Raw genomic sequence first — 25,956 nt, forward strand, 5'->3', positions numbered from 1 at the left:
CGCCCCCAGGGCTGCCTCGCGGGGCCACCTCCCTCCTGGACCTGTCTTCTATTCGTCCTCCGGGAAGAAGTGGCATTAGCTCCTCAAACATACTACTGAGGTCAGATGTCTGCTGGCCGCCCCAGGCACGCAGACACTGCACAGCACGTGTGCGAGGCACGCGGTTACGTCCAACACACGGCCCCTCGGTAAGCATGTGTCTGTCCGCCGTGGACAAATGCAGGTGCACAGATACCAGGGTGCTGGAGAGACCGCTGTCCTTCCTCCTGGCCGTCGGCCCCTGCAGCTCAGGGCCTGGATGGCGACGGGGAGCATCTTCCCGGGACAATCTGTTGCATCTTCCACAGGGGTGTATAACAAAGTGCAAGCCTTGCCCTAACCCTTCATCCCGAGGCCGTGACCCTCGGACATCCCCACCCCGGGCTCCCGTCCTGCCCACGCACCTTGCTCTCTGGAGATATCCGCCTTGTACCAGAATTTGGATGTGTCTTGGACAAAGTTCACAGACACATGCTTATCACCCGGATTATCTGTAGAAGAGAATGTAAAAACAGTCACCCTGGACATTTTATTGCAACCTCTCACCTCGCACAGAACCCAGTGCTCAAAGTCCAACCCAGGGCGAGGACTGTGTGTCTCGGGGAAGAGCGCTCTCTCTAACTCCGTGGGAACCGGCTGGGGGGCGCGACAGGGAGCAGGTGCTTCTCGACCCACACAGCACAGACAGGGCGCGACACGCGGCCGGCACCGGGCGGCTCTCCACAGACAGAGCAGCGCGGTGTGGCTGAATCGTGTGAGGATCTTATTCGTACATGTTTGAAATACTGCATTAAATTGAATAAATTCGCTGAATTGAGAAAAGAAAGGTTATTTTTGAAGAACGAGGACTGCAAGTGGCGGGAGAAACAGAAGCCGACGTGGGTGAGTGGAGAGCAGAGGGGAACGGAGGACACGAGGGGAAGACCCCGATGGAAGGCTCTGGGCTTCGCTCTCAAGGCGCCGCCCGGGAATCCCAGGGTGCCCCCCTCTGCTGAGTGAACGCACGTGGGGGCACCCACCACCGCCGACACGCACCTACCTGGGGAGGGCGCTGCAGCCTCCAAAGGCTTGGGGAAGTCCGGGAGGACGTTTGGGAACGGGATGCTCATGGTGCTCCCGCTGTGCGGGCTGGAGAAGCCGCTCGAGGACGGGGAGGCCGAACCCAAAGACCGGTCCCCCTCTGAGGCTCGCTTCTTCTCAGGAAGGGGCGGCTGCCCGGGCAGGGTCAGGCCCTGGCCCGGCAGGACCGGGCTGTGGTGGCCGCCATGGCCAGGCGTCATGAGAAAGCCGTGGGACAGGAAGCCGTTGTCGGCCACTGCTGTTGTCCGCGGGGTGCCAGGGGCCTGGGGTGCTCCGTGGGAATGAGCCAGCAAGGCGCCCGGGTCCTCCCCGGGGGGAAGGCCGCTTCCCACGGGGGCCGTGCCGAAACTCAGGAAAGCCTGGCCACTCGGGGGGCCCAGAGCTTCAGGGGGCTCCACCAGGGACAGCTCGTGGTTGTGGAAAGAGGCCTGGAGCTCCGTGGGCGGGAGGTGGGGCCGCCCGGGGCCGTCGGGGCTGGGGCTGGGAAACTCTCCGGAGCCAAGGAGGCTTCCTGCCGGCCGGCTGCTCCCCAGCAGAGCCAGCGTGGCTTTGGGGCTGCTCTCCACCCACGGGAGCTCGGCAGACGAAGGGCTGTGGGAAGGACACAGCAGTGAGAACGCCCGGCCCTAGAAGATGCCCCGAGATCGGCAAGGGTCCCCCAGTGCTCTGGTGATATCCTTCCTCGCTCTTCACCCAGCAAAGCCCCTTCCGCTCCGGACAAAACTCAACCACCGCCCGTGTCCAGCTCACCGCCCACGTCCCCATGTCCCTCCCTCCGAGGTCAACCACACGGTTCACCGTATACCGGCAGAGCGTCGTTCCCTGGGCACAGACCGTGTCCCCCGCTTTCTTCGTCCTCCTCCCCCGAGAGCTAACATGGGGGCCCGACTCAGTTTCCACTAAGTGCTCGCTGGAAAACCAGCTGATTATGGGATCCCAGTAAGAACAGGCGAAGTTGGGGCGCCTGGGGGACTCAGTGGGTTAAGCAGCCGGGGCTTGATCTCAGCTCAGGTCTTGACTCAGGGTTCTGAGTTCAAGCCTTGCATTGGGCTCCACTCTGGGCGTGGAGCCTACTTAAAAAATAAAATACAGGTTGTTTAAAAAAAAAAGATCACGAGAAGTTCCCATATCCAAAACTGGGATTTCCCAGATCAAGGGTATCAGAAAGTCCTGCAGGATTAGAAATCCAGAAAGTCAGCCGCCAAGCCATCACATCACGCACACCTCACTAACAAACACTTTGTGCTCTGTGTGGGACGTCCTCAGCTGAGCCCCACCCCTTGCAAAGAGTCAGGAGGCAGGATGCGGAGAGTGAACTGGGACGCCGTGTCCTTGCCCAAGGGAGCCGCTCAGGAGCCGTTCCTACGCTGGGCCCATGCAGCGGCTCGGTGTCTGCATCCCCCCTTTCTGCTCTCCCAATCCCCCCAAGGGGTGCCCCCGCACTTTCCTGAACACCAGCACAACCTCCACGTCCCCAGGACCACCACCATCCTGCCTGCCTGCCCCTCCGCCCAGTCTGGAGTTGGCCTGGCCTGGCTGCCAAGGGAGACTAAGCCCCGGCCAGCCCCCCACATCCCTGATCCAGCCTCAGCTCAGAGCACGTGGTCACAGACACCCGGCCCTTAACTGGCCCCAGACTCCACCTGCCAGTGTGGTCCCTGAGTGCTCAGCCTGTCAACACTGGGGGGCGGGCACAGTCTCCGGAGTTTGTATCTGTGATTACATTTCTGAATCAAGAGCAGCCGGGCGTCAGCTGCAGGTGGAGCCCCCCGCCCTCCCCTCCCGGGGTCCGCGGTCAGGGTCTTCAGGAGCAGCCTGCGCTGCTGCATTCAAGGGCCCGTCTCCCTACCTGTCCCGCTGCTGGCCGGGGCTGCTGCTGGAGATGGTGCAGGAGGACGTGAACGCCCGCTGAAAGGCAGGTGCCGCCAGCATGTCGGTCCGGAGCGTCGCGGGTTTGGGCCCCACGGGGCTCTCGGACATCCCCACCGTGCGATGCAGGACCTCAGCGCAGCCTCGAGTATCTGCGGCAGAGAAAGCAGAACAGAGATCCGCTTACAGGCCTGGTCTCTGTCCTGGAAGGAACGGGGTCACTCCTGGAGATGCGTGCCACAGGCGAGGGGCTGGATTCCACCACGGGCGGGTCACTCTTGCCTGGCACGCTCCCCAAACGCAGGACGCAGAACACAGGGCTCGCGCCCAGCTCCAGCACGCCAGGTGAGCTGAGGAGCGTCTTGCAAGCTCGTCTGCAAGGACAAGGGCGTGGAGCACACACAGTGTCACCCCCTGAAGGCCTGTGTACTTACGGACAGACCTGCCCATCCTGCAGGCCAGCTCTCACTTTAGAAAGGGCCAAGCCTTCTCTCTGCACACCAGCAGGAGACGCTCCACAGAAAAGACCCACTTTCCAGAAAGAGCAAGCCCAGGGGCTGTGGCTGGGTGGGCGCTTAAGCTCCATCTGTCCCCAGCGGGTAGCTCGGCCCACACCCTGGACCACGAGCTTTCCAGTAAACGTCCCACCTCCAACATGGCCCTGCTGGCTGGTGTCCTTGCCCCCGAAAGGGGCACAGACCCTGGTTCAGCCCGTCACTCAGGGCGTGCGGTCAAGCACCATGAAAACCAGCTGTTTAACACGAAGTCCACACACTCCACCGAATTTTATACATTTCCCTGACAAAATGCCCATCTGCTTGAGGCCCAGCATCGTCATTATTTCTGGATATTTTTTAAATCTTGCCTTTTTTAAAAAAACAAAAAAACAAAAATACTTAGCTTTAAGAACTGGGCAAATCTACCAGGGTCAATAAAATAACATTGTAAGAAATACAGGTTATTTTGGTTTCTGCTTTAGAACAAGGGAGGGTGGATAAAAGCATGATGAAGTTTTTAAAAATTCCACATCATTCATATTACTCATTTCCAGGAAAGGGGCAGCATTAAGGTGAGTCACACATCCCGGCCACAGACCCATTTAGCAGCACGTGGATTAGAGGCTGGACCTAAGCCCGTGGTCAGGGCTGTGGAAATCCCACTGATGATCTGCAGAGATAAAAACTGAGGCTGAGCTATGCAGGCAGCCAGGACTTGAGGAAAGTGAAGAACCATTCTGAGCACAGCCTCCCCTGCAGGCGTTTCTGACTCCTTAGCTCGGAGAACAGAGCCAAACTCCTGGAACTGAGACGGAAGTGGCTGAGAAGCCACAGAATAAGCAGGGATTTGGGCAGTTTCATGGTGGGGCCGAAAAACAACCGGGGAGCCCAAGGCACTTACCTAAGATTCAAGGTGAGGCCCCTGAAGGCTACATTGTAGGGATACCAGGGCCAGAAACAGATGAGCCTCCCCCCCACCCCCGCCCCGATCTCAGTAGTCTGCCCCAGAGAAAATCTTCCTCTGGAAGTAAGTATCACCCTCCAAAGCCTGCCTCTATTATAGATCGATCCATCCATCCAACCATCCATCCACCCACCTACCTACCTAACCATCCACCCATCTATCCACACACTTGATCATCTAGCATCCATCCATCCTTCAGTCATCTATCCATCCACCCATCCATCCAGCCACACACCTATCTATCTACCATCCATCTAGCCACCTACCTAACCATCCACCCCTGCATCCGTCTAATCATCTATCATCCATCCATCCATCGATCATCCATCCATCCACCCATCTATCATCCATCCATCCATTGACACACCTATCTACCATCCATCTATCCACCTGACTAACCATCCATCCACCCCATCTATCATCCATCCATCCATCCACCCATCCACCCATCATCCATCCAACCATCTACCTACCTATCTAAACATCCATGTGTCCACCCATCTAATCATTTATCATCCATCCATCCATTCATCCATCCATCATCCATCCATTCACCCAACTATCTATTTATCTATAATTTTCAGACACAATTCAAATATTTAATTTAAAGAACTGACCTGGCATGCTAGTAACAGGTACCAGAACAAAGAAATGAAAACAAAGGGAAAAAAAGAGAAAGAAGAAGAACAGCTACAGCTGTATATGCATTGGAGTTAAAAGACACACACTTGAAAATAGGTAAACGGAAAACGTTTCAGAAAAATATAAGAGAATTTCACAGAAGAACTGGAGTGCATTAAGAATAATCGAGTGGAAATCCTACCATGACGTGAAAATAAAATTAATGAAATGAAGCAGGAGGCCAACGATTCCACCAGCAGATGCATGGTGAAGGCGCTGGTGCTTGAGCTGGGGGTAAGTCAGAGGAGTGCCAAGCCAGGAAAGGCACGGAAGACAGGGAAGGGAACGACGCCACGTGGGACATGGTGAGGAGTTCTAACACACACACAACGGGGGCCAAGGAGGAGCGGAATGAAGCCCAAGCAAGCCCGGGAACGGTATTTACTGAGAATTCCCCCCACACACTGAAGAAATCAAGCCATGGTTTTAGGAAAAATCCATGAAACTGAAGCAAGATAAGTAAAAAGAAAACCATACACATTCACTCAATAGTAAAAGTGATGAAAATCAAAGACCAACTTTGAAACAGAACCTTGTCCAGTTGGGGAGGAAGCAGGGAGCCAACTTCAGTGTTCATCTTTTAAACACTCAGTAAACATGTCTTTACCGAAGAGCCCAGCGCTCACGTCGTGTCCGTACAAACCGCACCGTGCATCCCCGGGCACGGGCACTGCCCCCAGCGTCCACGCTGACGCCCGTGGTCAGCACCAGGGCCGCGTCTGATCCGCACGCACACCTCCTGCACCTCCAAAGCCCTGGGGCGGCGTGGTCTTACTCCCAGTTGGGAGGCGTGCCGCACGCCAGGATGACCTCCCACAGGACACCTTCTGAAACACACGTTTGTTGCGTGCGTGGGGGGCTCCGTCGGTGGCTCAGTCCAGCTCTTGGTTTCGGCTCAGGTCAGGATCTCAGGGTCGTGAGATCGAGCCCCGCGCCGGGCTCCACGCTGAGCAGGGAGTCTGCTTGAGGATTTTCTCTCTCTCCCTCTGCCTCTGCCCCTCCCCGCTCTCTCTCAAAATAAAATAAAGTTTGTAAATAAATCAGCCAACTGGATGGGCTGCAACCCCACCCTCCAATCCTGTCAAGTGAAGCTGGGATGGGAAAACAAAGACTCGAGGTGCTTCCCTCCCCCTGCAATTGTCTTCTTGGTAGTAAAACATCCTCAGTTAGTGCATCCCCGTGTCCATTTCCCATGTAAGATGGAGCTGCTGAGCGCCAACCACCTGTGAGCATGGCGCTGGCTGCTGGCCTCCAGGTGAGCGTGGTGCCAGAGGTCAGCCTGTGGGCTTCAGAGGTACCTGCAGGAGACTCTCCTTCTGCCTGGGGGGGCGTGGAGCTGGAAGGCTTCCTGGAGCAAGCCCATTCAATGGGAGCCTGGAAGTACGTGGGTTTCCAGTAACCTAAGTGGATGCCATGGGAATGAGTGTAACATCCCAGGGCTCTGTGCTCCCAGCGGGGCCCCCACCACCGGGCTGGCGCTCCTGGGAGCTTCTCGCACCTGCTATGAATTAATGAATGAGTTTGCAGGGGCTCAGCAGTGAAAGGGAGAAGTCCAGGGCAGGATGTGGGTCTGGCCCCGAGGAGTCAGGGTGGATGTCCTGATCACCCCCGGGCCAAGGAGCAGCGCTGAACTTCGGGGTCAGAAGGGCTCTTTCTCAGTCAAGCCCACAGTGGGTGACCGATGGTGCTCTCAGGGGTCCTGCTACAGCCACGGGGGCTGCCCGCTCCCATGTCCCTGGGTCACGGCGATCCTGGGAATCCCATGCCACGCCCGCATGGCGCCTGAGATCACCACCAGCAGAGAAGAGGCAGGAGGGAAATAAGGTCCTGCTTTGTCCCTGTTACCCTGTCCCTGTTCAGAAAACAGCAAGCTCAGCGCTCCCCATGAAAGTGGCTTTGTTCACAACTCTGCACCAACGCTGGGGCCATGGCTGGATTTGGTTCCCTGCCCCGGGCGACAGGACTTAATTAACCCTCAATCTGGACAAGGGCCAGCCAAGGACCTCGGTGCGGGGACACTGGCTTCCCGGCCCCTCTGTGTGCTCAGAGACACTGCAGCCCCCTCCATCCACCCAGCAGGAGCGGGGCCTCAGGGCGAAGGGGCACGGCCTCTGTCCTCAGACACGCAAGGCACTGGAAACTCGAGTCCAAGCACAGACACATGCTCAAAGCCTCCGCGTGGACGCTCGGCATTCATTCCAGGAAGGGCACGCCGGGAGGGCAGACGGAACACGTGTGGCCGATCCCGTTCACCTCGCCCATCTGCTGTTCAGTTATGCGGACGCCTCTAAACGGGCTGTCCCTGGGCCCAGCCCCTGTTCCGTGCGCTCGGCGTCCGCAGGCTCAGTCTGGGCCCAGAAGGAGGCCCAGGGGTGCCGTGAGGGCCATCGGGAGCGGGCGAGGTGTCCTGTCTTCGAGGGAGCCTCGCGGTGACACGGTAGCAGCTTCGCTCTGCGGCAGGGTTTGTGGCTGCCTCAGAGGGAGCGTGGCCAGGCGGGCTCTCCTGTGTCCCGGGGAGCGGCCGGCCTCGAGCACTTCTCTCTGGGGCCACGGCCCCCTGGCAGGACGTGTCCACGCATGGGGGCCGCTGTGGGCTCTGCTCCCGCCAGGTCCCCGGCGTCCCCCAGGCAAACCAGGTTTGTGTTCCTCCTGACAGATTCTCACATTTCCCCTTCCCAGCGGACACCCAGAGGAGGAGGTGCAATCTGGTCAGTGTTTGGAAAGGAGGCCCCTGGCTTCCTGGTTTCCTCGGCCAGCTGGTGTTCTGGCGCCCGCAGGGACGGAGGACCGGGGGGCCGGCGGGGGGGGGAGTGTGCCTCTCTCCTTCCAGGGCTCCCAGACCTTCCAGGACCTTCCGGGCCCAGGCTCCCCTTGGCTTCCCCTTCCTGCACTTCCTTTACCCAGAGCAGGGGTGACGGAGGGTCACAGGCTCTTTTCCAAAAGGTCTATTTTTAGGCCGCGTTGGAGCTGCTGCAGGAGGTTCCGTGGGAAGCGGGGTAACATCTGCTCTCCACCAGCCACGATTTACATCACACATAAGTTAGCAGGGGGAAGGGGACCCTGCATGCTCACCTCCTGCACAGCCCGGAACCGGCCAGACGCCAAGGTCCACGCGTGCCCGCAGGGCCCACCACGTCATGCACAGCACCCACGTGTGTGACATCGAACAAAATCGACGCTCCCCGGCCCTCCCACCACACAGAGAACCTTACAAGGCACAACAATGACTCACTCATCCATCGATTACTGTTCATAACTACAGATCGCCATTAACCTTTTACGTCGTCGTTGAAGACAGATAAATTACATTTAGCGGGGCTCACGATGACCTAGCCTACCCCGGGGAAGAAAGCGGAGTTCTGTGGTTTGACCACCAAGGCCGGCCTTCAGGCCGTAAGAAGCAGGCATCTTCTCAGTCAACCTTTAGAACCGAGTGTGGATATTTTTAACGATGAGTCCTTGATCTACCACCATCAATCTATCGTTGATCTGTATCAATCTATCACTGACGTGTACCGATCTATCGGCCACTTTTCCATTTCCATCCCCCACCCTCCTGCTCACACCCTGAGACTACGGAGTTTCCCTCTGCCCCCCGGAGAGAGTTCTGCAGAATGAACATTAACACATTTCTGGTCTCTTGCGCTGTATTTCCAGGTGTGACGGGGCTGTGGGGGAGGGGGCGCCCAGATCCCAAGGGGCTGAGGCCACAAGTCACGCAGGGACCACTGGCCACGTGCTCAGCCTCTGGGGCCCTCCAGTGCTCCATCTGCAGAATCCCATCGACAAACATGAACTTAGATGTCTTCTCGAGTCTGTTCAGCTCTAAATTTAAAGTATTATTTTTAAAAGCCAAGACTTTGTATGGGAGTTCAGTAGCAGTGATTTTTTTTTTTTAAAGGAAGTCCTCAATCTTAGAATGCTTTTGTTATTTGTCTAGGAACAACTGGCCATTTACCCAACCTTCTGGAAAGCAAAGGAAGGACAGCCAGACAGCCAGATATAATGAGAATTAATTAGGGAAAACCCCTGAAAGACTGGAAAGGCACACGGTGCATCTTTCATGGAAGTCACACATCAGCAGCCCCACGGATACGCCGCAAACTCAGGAGGAAGCGATGAACGGCCCCCACAGGGACAGTCTCGAGCTTTTTCTTTTCTAAATCTTCAAGTCAAAACCACAGCGCATGAACGTGTTCTCTGGCTAAAGGTCAGCGTTTTCCGTGAGTAGCAGGAATGCTCCCCCCGAGGTGAACTGGCTCCCTCTTCTAGAAGGACCTGCCATCATTCTCACCCACCCTCAGCAGAGCTGGAGGGGCCCGGCCAGCGCTAGGGTCAGGGATCCTGTCCGGGCACAGGCGGGTGACCATCCCCCAAACTCGACTTACCCCCCATCCAGTGACATGGAGAAGCAGGAGCTCAGAGAAAGCAGCTCACTGCAGCTGGGACCCTGACCACCTCCCATTTCTAGTCAGAGGTTCTGATTCAAACGCGCTGGCAAGAAGACACATTTCCCCCCAGCTCGCGGGTGCGCTGTAGGGAATTCTAATGTGGAAAACGGTGAGAACGCTTTCTTTCTTCCCCACAAGAGTTTCCGAGCATTTCCTACTCTTCAGATGCACCAAATGGGGCCGGTCTCTCAAGCACTCAAGGGACCCCCAGGCAACCTGCCAAGAATGAGCATCTTACAAAAACGGGCTTTGGCATGCGTGCCCAGGGAAACAAAACCGCTTCTTTCTGCAGGACCGAGGGGAGCACGGCATTGGGGCTGGAGGTCCTGAGGATACGGAGACCACCCAGAGCCCGGGAGCTGCTCACACAGCTGAGAAGCAGGCGGGTGGGCAGCGCTGGGGGCGCCCACACTGTGCAGCTCCCCGTCCAACTCGGCACCTCGGGTCTCCTCCCGGGCCCAAGGCCCTCCCCCAGCCCAGCACCCACCACCCACCTTCCGCCTCTACGGATCGGACGCCTCGCAGGACCTCACCCACGTGGAGCCACGTTGCATTTGCGCTTCTGAGTCCAGCTTCTGTCCTCGAGGCTCATCCATGGGGTAGTGCGTATAAAAATGTCCTTCCTTCTTAGGGCTGATGATATTCCACTGCTGGATGGGCCAGGTTGTGCTTTATCCCTCGTCCGAGGGTGCACACGTGCAGAGTCAGCCTTCGGGCTCCTGTGAATGACTCCACGGCTTCCTTCCGGGTTCTGTTCACCAGTCACATGGGGACTGGTCACCTGCAGCAGCAAGCGGCCCCAGTGATAGGAGATCTTTGCCTCGAAGCTGCTTACCCTTGGGTGGGAGTCGAGGGAGACAGGGATGCCTACAGCAGACGGCGTCGGGCACTGGGGACAGGGCGCTGTGGAGGAGGAAGCACCGAGCGGAGGGGAGCCTGGGCACCTGCCAGAGGGCCGGTCGAGGAGGTGGCAGGTGTCCCGGGATTTACACAGAGATGGATGGAGCTCATCAGCAAGCATCGACTCCACAAGACACTGCCCAGGTCTGTCGGTGACGACGCTGTCCCTGTGACCCTTGTTTGGTTGAGAGTCCCAAGTTCCCAGAATAATTCCAGTCCCACAACAGGGCCGGGCCACCGGACAAGAAATCTTGATGCTTTCTGCCCTTGGGCACAGTCCCTGGCCAATCTGGCTTTCCCCTGGAAACGCCCATGGGCTTTTAAACTCTGCCACGGACCTTCTGTGGAAAGACCCCTTCAGCCCAGCAAAGACCACCAACAAGACATGGCTCCCGAGGAGCCTTCAACCAGCATGACGCCTTCCTCCCAGCATGAATGCACCACGGAGATTCACAATCACGTTCGTGGGGCCCGGGGTACAAACCTGCCTCTTGGCCGTGACCACAAAACCCCATTTCCCATGGAAAATCTGATGGACATAAATCCTCGGCATCCTTCTAGGATGCTCATCTCCCAGAACCCCTGGCATTTGGGGACCTGCCTCCTTTATGCCCCCGGCCCAGGTGGTAACTGGGACCCCAGACGGCTAATGGGAGGTTTCTGCCCTAATTTCAGAAACCGTTAAGTCTGGTGTTCTCAAGAGGTTAAGAGTGCTCAGACCCTAACCCAGGTCCTTAGGCAGGTAGCGGTGCTTTTAAGCAGCATGCCTAAACCCCCGCTGAGACCACGGGATCCCAAGACCACGAACCCCGTTAGGTCAGCGCTGGAAACCTAAGCCTCATTAACACCACGCGGCTCCTCGTGTTCCTGCCTTCGCTGAGGGAGTGAAGCAGAGACACAGAAGACGTTTTTGTGAGAAAAAGCAGGCTTTCTTCATAAAGCATCAGTATGTTACTAATAATTACTATCTGTGTGGCACTTCCCAGGCTTACCTGGTCCTCAAAACAACCGCCCAGGGTGTGTGTTGTCACGAGCTGACCGGCCAGGAAGCTACGTCTTCCAGAAACCCCCGTGCCTCGCCTGCTGGATGGGGTTCCAGGGCCACGCCCGGGTTCCCAATCTCAGCTCTGCAGCAAAACATGCTCTCCTTCACTCTGGACCCAGGCTCCCTGGGTCGGAATCCCAGCGGTTCCCACACAGCAGGTGCATCAGCCAGCTCAGGTGGCCACACACCGCCGACGGGCGGCTTAAACCTCGGGAACATGCTCCTCATATCCTGGAGGCTGGAGGTCCGAGATCCAGGCGTGGCAGGGCCGGTCCCTCCCGAGACCTCTCCTGGGCGCGCAGACGGCCGTCTGCCCGCCCCCCGCCCCCCGCCCCCGTGTCCTCACGTGGTCATCCCTCTGTGTATCTGCATCCTCATCTCCTCCGCTTACTAGGACACCTGTCACACTGGACCTAGACCACCCTAATCACGTCGGCAAAAGCCCTATCCCCGAACGCAGCCACATTCAGAGGTTTGGGGGGTTATGTGAACTTCTGAGGAGGGATACGATTCAGTCCACAGCACGAGGCGGATGCCCTGGGGCAACGTAGCCTCTGTGGAAATGGGAGGCTGAGAACGACTGCATATGCTTCAGGGTTATCGGGAGGGCCTGCAGCCTGGCAGGTCATCGGGCACCTCTGCGGGGACCAGAGGGCAGCTCCCTGGACCCTGCTGCCTTCCCTCCTGTGTTTTCACTTGGGTTCCCACTTGATACCATTTCCGACGGGCAGGCTGGTTACAGCGACGCACGAGGAGTCTTTGCTAATGCAGTCCCCGGTGTTCTAGGTGCAGGGTGGCCTCGCGGGCACACGGGGACTCCGAGGGCCCCACTGCCCGCAGCCGCGCTGGGGAGCGTCCAACCCCACGCACATGGAGCCCCAGCTGAGCCGGCATTGGGCTGGGCTTCATGTGGCGCACGTGCAAACACTATGAAAGCATTAAAATTGCTCCAGACGCAACGGACTGACCAACTGAGGTCACTTAAGGAGGTGACTTAGCACACCCACAGCCGCTGGGGCAGGCGCTCCCTCCACGGGAGGCAAGGCTGGACGGCGTGTGTCTGACCCTCTCCCCAGAAGGACTCCCCCCGCCGGAAGCGATGCAGGAACCGCTCGACTTGGGGGGAGGAGGAATCCAGCCATCGCCGGGTCAGAGTCCGTCCCAACAGACCCGAGTGACATGCTCGAACTGCACGTTTCCTTCTGTCCAAACACAAGGGCACATCAAAATCTGTGGCAGAGTACCGGGGCGTCGCTCCCCATGGGAGGCTCCCAGACAGTGTCCACCCCAGCGGGCCGGGCATGCAGCCTTGTGTCCCTCATTGTCCGTTACATAGAATGGTCACGGCTGATGGGGGCCATATGACTTCTGACCCTTTCGGCCTCCCGGAAGGAGGGGATTCTCCGTGTCTACACTCGAGGAGATGAAGCGTGAGCTGCCCAGGGGCCACGAGCAAGAGCCAGCTTGGCCCCTGGGCACCAGCACCCAGGCGAGGACCCACGGGAGGCTGAGATCGGAAGGGACAAGAGAGAAAATAAACTAGCAGTGACATCTGTGCAGGCACGTGTGGACCTGCACGGAGGCAGGGAACCCTAGACAAGTCAGGGCACGATGCACAGTGTGGAACCTCCACACCGGGCCTGAGGGGTCCTTCCCCTGCGACAAGCCCTTCTGGGTGCAGGAGCCCCGATCCACTCTGAGGCCCGATCTAGAGCCCCCATGCGGAACCCCCTGCAGACCTCTCTGCAGACCTCCTCCTAAGGACCCCTCTGCAGACCCCCTGCGGATCCACCCCCCTCCTTAGGCCCCCTGCAGACTGCCCTACAAACCCCCTGCAGACCTCTCTGCAGACCTCCCACTAAGGACCCCTCTGCAGGCCCCCTGCGGATCCATCCCCCTCCTTAGGTCCCCTGCGGAGCGCCCTGCAGACCCCCCTGCAGACCCCTCTGCAGACCTCCCCCAAGGACCCCTCTGCAGACCCCCTGCGGATCCCACCCCCCATCCTAAGGTGCCCCCACAGACCGCCCTGCAGAACCCCCTGCAGACCCCTCTGCAGATCATCCCCACAGACTCTTCTACAGACTCCCTCCAGACTCCCCTGTGGCCCACCCCCGACAGACCGCCCTGCACCCCTCTGCAGACCACCCCCCGTGGGCCCCCCTGCAGACCCTCCCTTGGGAGGGGAGGCTGCTCTGGTCCCTGGGGCTCCTCCTGGCCCAGCAGGGGCTGCAGGGAAGGGGGCCCACGCCACTATGCACTCGCCGAAGGCAGCTCTGCACACACCGGCCTCTGGCTGGCCTGTGGGTGGGGACATGGCCCCATGGGGCCTCAGCTCCCCGTGTCTCTGTCCCTACAGAAACCTCAACTCTGCGCACATCTTTTAATACACGGGGCACCATGGTTTACCGGGCACCATTTTCTCCGTCTTAGTGGTCCAGCGACAGTTTGAAAACCTCTGTACCTGAGCCCACACGGCACCTCCCTGTGAGGACAGAACTCTGGAGCAGAAAGCTTTGGAAGAGGAGGCAGGGCTGAGAGGCAGACGAAGGAGCAGGGTCTCCGTGGTGCAGTCAGAGCTGGACCAACATGTCCCTGACCTCGCGGCCAGTGAGCCCACCTGTTCCCTCTCCATGTAAGGCTGCCCACGGCGTGTGCTCTGGACAGCTCGTCATCAAGGGGTCTGCACCCCGTGGCCACCCCCCACGATGACCATCGGGCAACACACGGACCCCTGCCTGCCCAGGGACTGAAAGATAAGGCTCTGTGTCTTCCAGAAACATGCGCTTTCCTTCTGGGGCTCCGGCCGTAGTAACGCCTCTCCCCTTCTTCCCTTGCAGCAGATCCCTCTGTGGTAAGGACAACAGATATTCTTCTCTTTTTAGTCTTTTTATTATAAACTCTCCCCACGTTCTACCCCAACCTCTCCTGCGCCAGGAAACAGGGCACCACCCCAAGCTCAAGTCTTCATGTTCCACACGGGATCCGACTCTGGAAGACCTTCTAAAATGCCGCTGCCTGCTAAGACCGTGATTTACCTGCCTGACTCCTCTGGGATGCTTCAGGTGCCTGTGGATCGCTTCTCTGACTGGTGAGTCAGGTCCCTACTCCGCCTTGGGTTCCCATGTCTCAGCACAGAGGAGGTGTTTGTACAATGTTTACCAAATTAGCCATGCTAAAAACAGGCTGGGAACTTGTGGTTCCAGCAAGAGGGAGCAGCCTCACCCCTCCCAGAGCCTCATGAAACAACTCCACCCAGGGCGCCACCCAACCACATCATGGGAGACCTGGACAGGTGGACAGACAGTGGCTGCCTGGGAACCTTGGGACCTGAGGGAGGACAGGGGTGCATTCCCTGGTGGCCTTGCTGCCTCCCCACAAATCCCAGAACTATCACCTGGCATGGACAAAACAGCTCCAGGAAAAGCCTGCTCACCTTGCTGAAAGACCAAACCAACTCTACACCCAGGGAAACCCTCAGACAGTGGGTTTAGTAAAGCCAAGCAGAAAACTCATGTTTCCTAATACCGTACTTCCCGGAGGGAGGAGGCCCTTAGGATGTCCCCTCCCAGGGGGGTGTCGGCAAGGTCCAGCGGTGAGCTGCCCTCCACCCCTGGCCGGTCTCGGGACAGAACGGCAGGGACAGAACGTAGGGCCAGTGGCAAGGCAAACATCAACACCACGTGGCCGCAAACTGCCCTGGGCAGGAGCACTGACCGCCACAAAAAGGAGACCAGACTTCATAAATCCAGAGCCTCCTCACATGGTCTCCAGAAGTCCAGGATAAAACAGAAAGCCCCCTCGTCACAAAAGGACCGGGAAAGTCACTTGGATGAGAGAGGGCAGTGGCTGAGGACAGTGTTGGAACTGTCTGGCAAAGATTCTCCAGCAGCTCCTAACCATGCTCCAACAAACAACTGTGCATCCTCTTGGGAAAAAAAAAAAAAATCTCAGCAAGGACGTAAAAGTTACCAAAAAAGTAGAAATCGTTAAACTGAAAGACACAGGAAGAGAAGCGTGAAGAGCAGCAGAGCAGGGCTGACGGGAGAGGGGATCCTGGACTCGAGGGCCCAGCATTTACCCCATGTGAGCAGCATAGCCAAACAGACTAGAAGTAAAGAAGTCCAGGGGCCCGTGGGCCAGTAACAGAGGACCCCACGGTTGTGCCGCCAGAGACCCAGAAGGAGAGGGAGAGCCGGCTGGAGGTCGTGAGAAGAAACGATGTCTGAAGAACCACCAGGCTGGCCAAGGACACAACCTTTGATTCCAGGAGCTGAATGATCCCCAAACAGGATAAACACCAGGAAAACCCACCCATCGTGATGGAGTTTCTGAACACCGCGGACAAGGTGCCCATCCTACAAGCAGCCCGCACAGGGGACACCAACTCGAATGTGGGTGATTGTTCATCTGAAACCAAGAGGCCAAAAGGAGGCAGCACTGATGTCCCAACTACCGAAGGAAAAGAACTGTCAACTAGGAATTCTGTATGTGGCCAAAATATCCTTCAGCAAAGGGGTAGGAAAAGACGTTTGCAGATGACGGAGAACGAACAGGACTTGTTTGCAAACCCACCTTTCACGAATGGCCAAAGCACATTTTCCAGAAAGAATGAAAATTATAGGGCTTGGAATGTACAAAATGAAGGGGACATCAGAACAGGTTAAAGTAACCCAAGTAAGGCAAGAAAAGAAAAGCAGGGGGCGAGACCCAGGGCAGCCAAGAGAGAAACGCACACATCCCTCTCCCCACAGAGAACTCGCTTGACGTTTAGGTCCCTGCTGCACCTGCACGTGACGTGTGCAAACGACACAAAGGGGCCCACTTTGCTTTTGTCCGCATGGGAAACTGCAGAGCGGCCCCTCTTTCCTGCGGACTGCACCCCCTTTTCTGGAACCAAACTTCCAGCCACTATGAGTCTGCTGTACACCTCCATCTCCCTCGAGATCCACTGGCCGCTGCTCACTCAGTGCCCTGGCTCCCAGCAGGTCCCCCCTCTGTTGGCGGTACCCCAGCTAACCAAGATTCTTCACTACTGGACTTCCAAAATCACTTTATCGAACTCCCTTAAAATAGACCCGTCGGTGTTTTGATTGGAATTACACCAAATACACATACAAGGTTGCTAAGGTTTGACACCTTTAGGACATTACCTTCCTATCCAGTGACACGGTCTTTCCCTTCCTCTACCGTATCTTTTTAAATGCCTCCTGTTAAACTTTTAAAGGGTCTCACTGGAACAAGACAAGTGTCATTTTCAACAGTCTGCATGGAACTTTATTACCGGAGTTTTCCTTCTACTGCCACCATCATATTCCTGGCTTGCTTTCCGCCAGCCCACAGGCCACCGGCCACCGTGAGCCTGAAGACAGGAAGTCCTTCTGGAAGGACGAGGGATGGCTGACTGTGTCACATCTGGCCTGCTCCTACAACACACACAAGGAGGGACTCCAAGACCCACATCTCCCATGATCAAACCTTGTCTTTGGGGGACCCTTCTTTTTTTTTTTTTAAAAGATTTTATTTATTTATTTGGGAGAGAGAATGAGAGACAGAGAGCACGAGAGGGAAGAGGGTCAGAGGGAGAAGCAGACCCCTTGCTGAGCAGGGAGCCCGATGCGGGACTCGATCCCGGGACTCCAGGATCATGACCTGAGCCGAAGGCAGTTGCTTAACCGACTGAGCCACCCAGGTGCCCCATGGGGGACCCTTCTTCTTACCTCCTCAGAGCCATCAGAGAGCTCCACAGCATTCTGGAAGCTTCTCTGTTTGCACTCAGCCACCCAGGGAAGCTGGCTCATCCCTGGTTCCTCCAATCCTATTCTTTCCCACTGAGTTTCTGAAATTCATGTCCCTTTCCTTTACCTGGTCTAACTGGCACCTGCTCCCCAGTCCCACCGAGCGCCCGCCTGCTCTCGCTGAGGCTAAGCACCCATCTAACATCAGACAGAGAACACAGTTCCAGGCTGAGAGTAGCTGGCTGTCTAGTGGCAGGAGGGGAAGCTGCGTTGGTTCCCCGATTCCTTCGTTCAGTGCTCGTAAACCTACATCCTGGCAGGATGGCAGTGGGCAGTGGGTGTGGACGAGATGCAGGAAGGGCATGGTCCGTGCGAGGGGTGGTCTGGACCCCAGCTCTCACTGTCCCCGTGACCCCGCTGCCTTCACGTCTCAGGAGAAGGCCAGCAGTGACACCCATCTCAGGTGACCGGAGGCAAGTGAGTGGGGAGGGATTTGGCACCAATCCCAACTGGGCCACCAGCCTCCACCTGTCACCGAACATCCTTCGGCCACGTCCTGACTCCAGCTCAGCCGGGCGGCTATGTCCAGGGCTGTTTTCAGATTTCTCAAAGCTGGTTTACGATGCATGCCAACTTCCTTGACTAAGAGAATTACAGAAAGCAGAGTAACAACGGCTTTTTGCTGAGTGCTGACCACCACATGCCCGGTGCTGGGCTAAGCCACATGGAGGCGTCACCGGATTTAATCCTCATGAAAAGGTTTCCGTGTGCAAACCAACAGCGCTGCATTGCAGACAGGGACACAGAGCTTCCGAACGCCTATGGGAACTAAGAAACTCTGTCAAAGGAGACCAGCTCATCTCTGCGACTTGGGAAGCTGTGTTCTGTCCCCGATGCCACCCTGCCCCACGCCGGGGAGATGTCAAAGTCGGAACCTAAGTGTGAGATCGCCCTGCCCTACTGCCTCTTCCCCCCAAATACAACAGGAGGCAGCCTTGGGCAGGACAAGGGGCCTGCGCGGGGGGGTCCCCCCCCATGTTGAGAAGGCACTGGTACCCGTGAGTCGTCTTCAGCCTGGGACCCCACCCAGCCACCGACAGCCACGGAGCGGGGGAATGACCTCTCTCTCCTGGAATCAACGGACCAAAACTCTCGAATCTCATCTCCGGGGTCACAAAAATACCCGTGCCACCCGATTTTTAATCTATCAATATACACATGAAATTCACTGGAAATGACCATTGTGTACGAACTGCATTAGAATGGGTAACGCGGGACCAGACACGAGCCCCAGTCGGGAGGGGAGGACTCTGGCCATGCTGGGAGGGAGAACACTCAAGACCTGCAGGCGGCAAGAACCAAAAGGCGACCACTGACCAGCTCGGGCTTCACTTCCTCCGCGAGACTACAGAGCTTTTTCCACTATGAAACATTTGGGGTTCTCCTGTCTCTCCCTCTTACTGGTCCCCATCCTTCCATTCTATAGCACACACGCCCCTTGGTCCCAGGCACCTGCCCATGCCCTGCAGGCTCACCTGGGCCAGGTTGGAGGGCAGATGCAGGGAGGGACCCAGACCCCCACCCCATGGCTCTGGCAACATAATGACGTGAGCAGGTTATGTCCTGACTGGATGTCTTGTGTTAAAATCCCGGGCTCCTTCAGACGTCTTCCCTCTGGCTCCAGCAACAGCCCGGACAACAGTCAACCTCATTCAGAAACCCCACATTGCTCCTGGCGCCTGCCTTCCGCCTCGGCTGACAGCCCTCCTCCTCCAGGGAAGCCGGGGCGCCGCCGGGGTGCAGCACCTGGGTGCAGCCCGGGGCCTCTGTGGCCAGGCCAGCCGGCCTCCCTCAGGCCCTGGGGTGGACGGGACAGCCCTGGACCGGGCAGGCGCACTTTCTCGGTTTTAGCAAAAGAATGTGCTGTGCTGGGAAGCAGCCCGGCTCCCAAAGCCACACATCTGTGAAGCAGGCTTGCGTCTGCCCCAGTGAGTCTCGGCAAAGACAAAGCGTGGCTTTCTTCTGGAAGGAGGGGCCCTCCCTCCGGGGTCCCAGGCCGGGGCGTCTTTCGCAGAGTCTCAGGGCCGGAGGGCTGTCGCCAAGTGACAGGGGACGCGGGGAGAGGCAGCCACCTCCCAAGTCCGGTCTCTCCTGGGCTCCCTGGCCCTGGGACTCTGCATCCCCCTGTCCCCTCCCCCCCAGCCCCCTCCCCCACCGCTGGGGAGCTCAGGTTCCAGCCTGGGCCCCCTGCAAGCGGGCCACAGGGCCGGAGAGAGTGGCGCTTACCTGGGCAGCGCGGGGCGCCACTCAGTCCATGCAGGGGCCCGGGAAGTCGTGGGCCGGGCGGAAGGCACTCGGCGGGCTGTCCCAGGCGGCCCTGTGAGTGAGCAGCGTCCCCCACCCCTGGGGCAGGGCGACTCTGGGTTCCGGTGTCCCGGGGGGAGGGGGGGTCGGGGCGGGACGGGGGCGGCCACCTCCGCAGAGGCCCATTCAGAGGGCGGCGGGAGAGCGTGGCCGGGAAAGAATCCGGGACTGCTGCGCGGGCCGCCTGCCCAGTCGGTGCCTCCAGACGCGGGCGGCCCCGCCTGCTCACTGCGCGGTCCGCTTCCTCTCCAGTCCTTTTCCCTTTTCCCCGCTTTAACCTCTTGCAAACCCCCAGCTGAAACCCTCCCCAGCTCCGGTCCAGCCCGGGGGCCAGCATCAGCCAAGGGGTGAGCAGTGAGTACGGAAGGACCCCCCCACCCCGTACAGCAGGGTCTGCTGCCCCAGGACCCGCCCCTCCAACGCCACCTCCCCCAAAGTGGACCAGATTCCCTGGGATCCACTGCTCACAACGGAGAGGCCTCCACCAGCCACAGGAGTCCCTGGTCAGCGCCGCCCCACCTACTCGGGTCCCCTGGATGGGGGCATACCGCTCACCGGGCCCCCACCACCAGCCAGAGCCCTTCACTCCACCCCTGCCCCAGGCAGCCGGGGACCCTCCTCCAGCTCAAACCCTGCAGGTGTTCTTCCTGGACGCAGCTGACACCTCCCACCCGGCAGCCTTACGGAGTCTCTTTCCAGCTCTTAGCTGGGGCCCCTCGCTGATGGCCGATTCCATCAACTGGCTGCTGGCAGACCTGAATGTTCCTCTCTTCCCTTGTCTCTGTTCATGTCCTTCCCTCTATCTAAAAAGACACCCCACCCCTCAAAACAAACTGGTGAAGAACTCCTATGCACTCTTCAAAGCCCATTTCAAAATGACCCTGCATTTTTACATGACTCGGAACACCATCCCCGACAGTCAGATGGAGGTATGTGCTCCATCCCTCGTGGCCTGAAACCGGACTGTGACGAGTCCGTAGAGCAGAGCAGAGGCACGCAGCCAGCTTTCGAGACCGAAGCTCCCAGAGGCAGATGTGCATTTCTCGGTGGAGGCCCACCAAGCACAGCACGCAGTGGGCACTCACCCCTTGCCTCTCCTGCCTCATGGGTCGGGCACAGACCCACTCATCCCTCAAATCCCAGCACCGTGGTGGAAGAAAACAGGTACAAGCCCCTCACAGGACAGGGGTATGCGAGGGAACCCCGGGGGCCACTTCTCTGAGCTCCTGGCCAGGAAGAGCCCCGGGACAGCTGCCCCAGGTCTGTGCAGGGCACTTCCTCTGGTTTGTTTATGTGCCTGCAGCAGGGGCAGCAAAGCATCTGTCGGAAATGTCTGACCACAGCCCAGCGCAGCCTTAGTTGGCGGATGGACGGGCCCTTCCCGTGGCCCGACTCTCCCTGAACAGAAAGGAAGATGATCATCGTGCAGCCAGGCCCAGGAAGGCGCGCCTCAGGGTGGGCCCTTCCCGTGGTGCCCGGCGGACGCCGCGGGCTAACGGACGTGGGGCAGCCATCGGGAGGGTCAAGGGGAAGCAGGACACGCTTTCCGAAACACTGCTGCTGTGTAACTTTGTGCAAGCATTCCACGACCGGGACTCCCTGGGTGGGAGTCTACAGACACCGAAGAACCTTCTGGAGATGTGTCTGCCCGGCCTGCCTCTCCTCCATGCTCAGCAGTAGCAACGGGGAAGAAACCAATCTCACGGCTGTGCTCTGAAGTCAAGAAGCTGTCCCCTGAAACTGCTGTCCCCCGCTCTGCAAGAGGACCTGGGTCAGCGGAAGGACACCCCTGAGCTCACTCTCGCTGGGCCCCAGCAGGGTCACCCCAAGGTCAGTGGTCACAGATCAAATGCGGACGTGGCCCAGCTGCCCTCCCTCTGCACACTCAGCTCAGAAGGTGCCCACCGGCCCAACGCATTCTCATGGGGCCTGCGGTTTACCCAGTGAAGCCGAATCCAACGCCCGACGGCTGGGGCAGCTGCAGGATGGGTCTGAGGACTTAGTGCATGACATAGCGAGGGAAGTTCGGGAACCTCACAGGAAAGGTGCTGAGATGGGGGGGGGGGGGGGCAGGGGTTCACTCGTGCAGATTGCAGGCTTCTCCCGCGAGTGTACAGGGGGCTCTGGGACCACACAGACGAGATATCCGGTGACCCGCACGCAGATCTCCAGCAAGGGCTCTGCCCTAGAAACACAGAACTAAGGGGTCTCGGGAAAGCTCCACAGGACACACAGGGGACATGGATCCTCAGGGAGTCCTGCTTTCCCGGGGATCCCCCGCCCGCCAACACCCGGGAAGGCGAGCTCCGGGCTGCTTCCGATCCAGCCTGATGATCTGCTTTTGCAGATGAAGGATGAAGAGCAAACACAAAGCTCAGGTACAGTCTGACTTCACGGTAGCCCAGTGTCAGGGTCCTCCAACGCCCGGTCAGACCGCCTGCACCTGAGGGCATGCAAGATTCACCCACAAGCCGCCCCCTCCCCAGCACACTGGGCCTTGTTGGAGCATCGAAATGCTCTCCAAACGAGTGAATTCTTATTCCCCTGGCTCCTGGGTTTCCTATAAACCAGCTCTTTCTCTATGTAAGCACGTATAAGTGCCTGACTCGTAGTAAACGCTCAAAAGCAAAGGATCCCTCAGTCTAGGCCTAACCGGGAATATGCACACGCACTACGGATTCAGGCATGCTATTCCACGTGCATGTGAACACGTGCTGGAACATGGCGGCATCTAAACCCAAGACGGTGTTTCCTCACCTAATCAGGGCGGTTTGGGCAGGGCCTCTCTGGGTCAGGGACGCACCCTAACCCGGGGGCTCAGCTGAACGCCCCCAAGGGCTCGGGGAGGGGGTCCACAGCCAGGAACGACAGGTGAGAGGCAGATGGCATGTCCCCCCGCTCATGCCCTCTCTCTCGCTCAAATAAATAAACTTAAAAAAAATAAAGAATAAATAAAAGGTGTCCTGAGACGTCCCACAACCAGACCGCAGAGCGCCAGGGAGGCGACTCAGGCCCCCAGGAGCCTGTCCCCCAAGGGCTGGGGCTGGTCCTGCCCTCTGGCTGGCAGGGCTCAGAATGGGGGGACGCACAAGCCCCCCCCCCAATGAGGGGAAACACAGAAGAACCTCTACTCTGAGATTCAAGAACAGTCCGCCCGAGGGGGAAGAAATGAGCAGATTCAAATAAACTGGGAAAAACAAAGATCCCTCTAAACCAAAAGCAAGCACACAAAGGACGGCATTCATCTTGGCCGGGAAACGGTCCGCTCACATGGGGACACTTCCAGGCCGGCCTGCTGGGAATGAGGTGTCAGCACGGAAGGCCAACACGGCGTGTTTTCAGAGCCGCATTCCACCCGAGTGAATGAACGCTCTCATTCCCAGGCCCGGCTGCACATGGACTCCAGCAGCCCACCGGGGACGTTGATTTTTAAATATAGTTTGAAACATTCAACTTTCCTTTCTTCGTTTTCCTAATCGGGGGCCCCGGGGTTCAGGGGCCGCTGTACCCAAGGCTTATCCATACCAGTTACGTGGGGTCCACGGTCCCCAGGAGGCCTTCTCCGGCACCAATCGGCACGCACCCGGTGTCATGGGCGTGCACGACATGGATACTCCTGGCCGGTCCACATGCACGCCCTCCACGTGTGAACACACTACCAGGACTATGCAAACGTGCTTGCCTGCAGGAGCTGCAAGACGCAAAGTCATCGGGGTCTGCAAACATCACAGCGCGCTCACATTCAGCGCATGCCTTCATCCCTGTTATAAACATTCTCATCAGAAGTTCATGAAGTTTCAAAAGAAAAGCAGAGTCGGGTACAGGAAGGAAAGGGGACGCCTGGCAGAAGCGTTTTACAATTTGTCAAGCTTTGAAGAACGACAACTTTTTTTTTAAACAAAAATAAAGCATTAGCTCAAAGTACTCTCTCTGGCTCCCTCTCTCAACAAAAAGGTCCTGGATATGCCCTCTGGCAAATGTCACCCGTTTGAAATCAACTCCAAGGGGCCCCAATGGCTGCAAGCACACCCTTGTACCCGAGGCTGGGGTGAAGCCCCAAGAGCTCCGTCCTTCCCCGGGGAATCAGAACCCCTCCTGGTCAGCAGGAGAGGGGACATTGCTCTCGTGACAGCCAGGGCCCCAGAAGGACCAGCCCCGCTCCCCAGAACAATGTGAGGACAAAATGGAAACTGTATAAAGTATAAAGGCGTCCTCTTTCAAGAAACTCACATTGCCTGTTGATCATCTTCATTGCCACCAGTGAAGGGACCAGCGTCCCCGGTGGCCTCTAAATACCACCTGCAAAGCCATCACGGAGGACAGCGGGGTGAAACCTGACAAAGCTGGGGTCCTACACACTACACTAGCCAGCCCTGAACTGTTCACATTCCCAGCGGGTTTCACGTTCTGTGGATTTCACCTCAACTGAACGAATCTCTCCCGGATCAAATTCGAAGCTGACGTACATCAGAGACAAATTTTGTGACGAAACATTCCTTCATTATTTCCCACTTACGTGGTGAATATCAAGGCTCAGTCTCATGTCAGAAAAGACGGAATAACTGATATTCTGACCTTCGTCTTTCTCTCTTTCCTGTATGAGGCTTGCGATTAAACCACCCCCTCACTGAAACTCTTACAACTTTCCTGTTTTCAAGAAGCACATTTCCTACTGAGGCTTTAAAAGGTTCTGCACCCCACCACGCAGCCCTCCCAAGCCGGCTGGGCCCCTACAATTCAACTCAACCCTGACACCATCTACCCCGACACAGTCGGTCCCCCAGCACCGCCCTCCCCCACGCCAGGCCCACGTGCAGGCTGTCACCTGGGTTCTGACCCACCAGCCACAGACCAGAGGTCCCCACGACCCCACCCTGGGTTTGATGAAGCCACTGGGGCAGAACTCAGGGAGACGGTTTACTCCCTAGATCACCGGTTTGTTATAAAGGGTTAACTCAGGAAGAGACAGAAGAGCCGCTCAGGGCGGGCTCTGGGCAGGGGGTGCGGGGCTCCCATGCCCCGCCCCAGCAGGGCCCATGGTCCCCACGTGCTCACCAACCCAGGAGCTCCCAGACCGCGTCCTTTTGGGATTTTATTGGGGTTTCATTACAAGGACGTGACTGATGAAATCTTTGGCCATTGGTGATCGATTCAACCTGCAGCCCCGCCCCTCCCGAGGTCAGGGGGTGGGGCTGAGAGGGCCCACCCTGTCACCACGTGGTCGGTTCCCCTGGCAACCAGACCCCACCCTCAGGTGCTTCCCAAACATCACCTGGTCAGCATCACAAGAGACACCTTTCTGCTCCTCCCCTTAGGGAATTCCAAGGGTTTTAGGGCCTCGGTGCTGGCAAAGGGCACGGAGACCAGATCTGTCTTACTAGAAATCCCAGTATCACAGGCTCAGATCTGGAATTGCTGACAAGTCTAAGGATGGTGTCCCTGCATGTGCACGTTTCCCGGGGCGCAAGCCAGGCGGGTCAGGGATGCACTGAACACACCGACTACCCAGGCTCGCGCTGGAGGGTCCCGGGTGAGTCAGACCTGCGGGTCTCCGTCCCCACAGGGCTCACTGTGTCAGACAGAAAACCCTGCAGCACGCCCTCCTGGGTCCAGCTCATGGCCCCACCTGCCCCAGCACCTGTGCCCATCCCGTCCCCAATCCTTCCATTACTAGCACCTTTGGGAGAATTCAACAGTATTTGAATTCCTATTTAAAGGCTGACTGTTTGGGTAAGTGTTTAAAGGTCCCTCGCTGTCCTGGAGGTGGCGCTGAAAGAGGAGCTTATTGGGGGTCCGCACAGCGGGTCAGGGAGGGGCAGTCCCAGCTCTGACACCCACCCCCACTCCCCGGGAACTTGGCTTCTCATTCCAGCATCTGTTTCTACACCTGGGCACCCTTGGGCACGCTTCCTGATTCTTCTGCTTGTTCGGTGCAGAGAGGCTTGTTTCTGGTGAGGGGCGGATGTGAGGGGCTCAAGGCAGGGGACGGACCAGGCAGGCTCCGGGGACACCCGACACTGAACCTAGGTGGCCAGAGGACCTGGAGGAAACCAGAACAGAGTACAAGTGGGCCGGGTAGCAGAGGACACGCACTGCCCCCAGAGTCAGGGTCCTGGGAGCCCCTTCTCCACGAGGCCTCGACCTTGGCCTTGGACGTCTGTCCCTGGAGGGCCCTGTCTTAGCCAGGATTCTGCAAAGTCATCCCTACCCAGCCCACCCAGCTTCTGCCCTTCTGCAGCAAGAATCCTGTTGGGCCAGTTTAGCAAGAATCCCCCTCCCCCTGACATCCATTTTAGGAACTTTCCATCCGCTGACCTGTCCCTTTGCTTGG

The 25,956-nt window shown here is 58.0% G+C and overlaps 1 protein-coding gene across 1 annotated transcript in view; it reads right to left on the reverse strand.

The window, feature by feature from the left end:
• The window catches only part of TNS3 (tensin 3), a 173,628-nt gene that overhangs the window by 21,301 nt on the left and 126,371 nt on the right, over positions 1-25,956 (reverse strand). The window contains exons 21-23 of the mRNA XM_035026460.1: positions 2,969-3,140; positions 1,079-1,710; positions 444-530 (exon numbers count right to left, since the gene is read on the reverse strand). Of these exons, the coding sequence (XP_034882351.1) occupies positions 444-530; positions 1,079-1,710; positions 2,969-3,140 (891 nt within the window). The remainder of the gene's footprint in view (positions 1-443; positions 531-1,078; positions 1,711-2,968; positions 3,141-25,956) is intronic.

The sequence above is a fragment of the Mirounga leonina genome, unplaced genomic scaffold (assembly GCF_011800145.1).
Source record: "Mirounga leonina isolate KUSES-001 unplaced genomic scaffold, KU_Mleo_1.0 Mir_199, whole genome shotgun sequence".
Lineage (NCBI taxonomy): Eukaryota > Metazoa > Chordata > Mammalia > Carnivora > Phocidae > Mirounga > Mirounga leonina.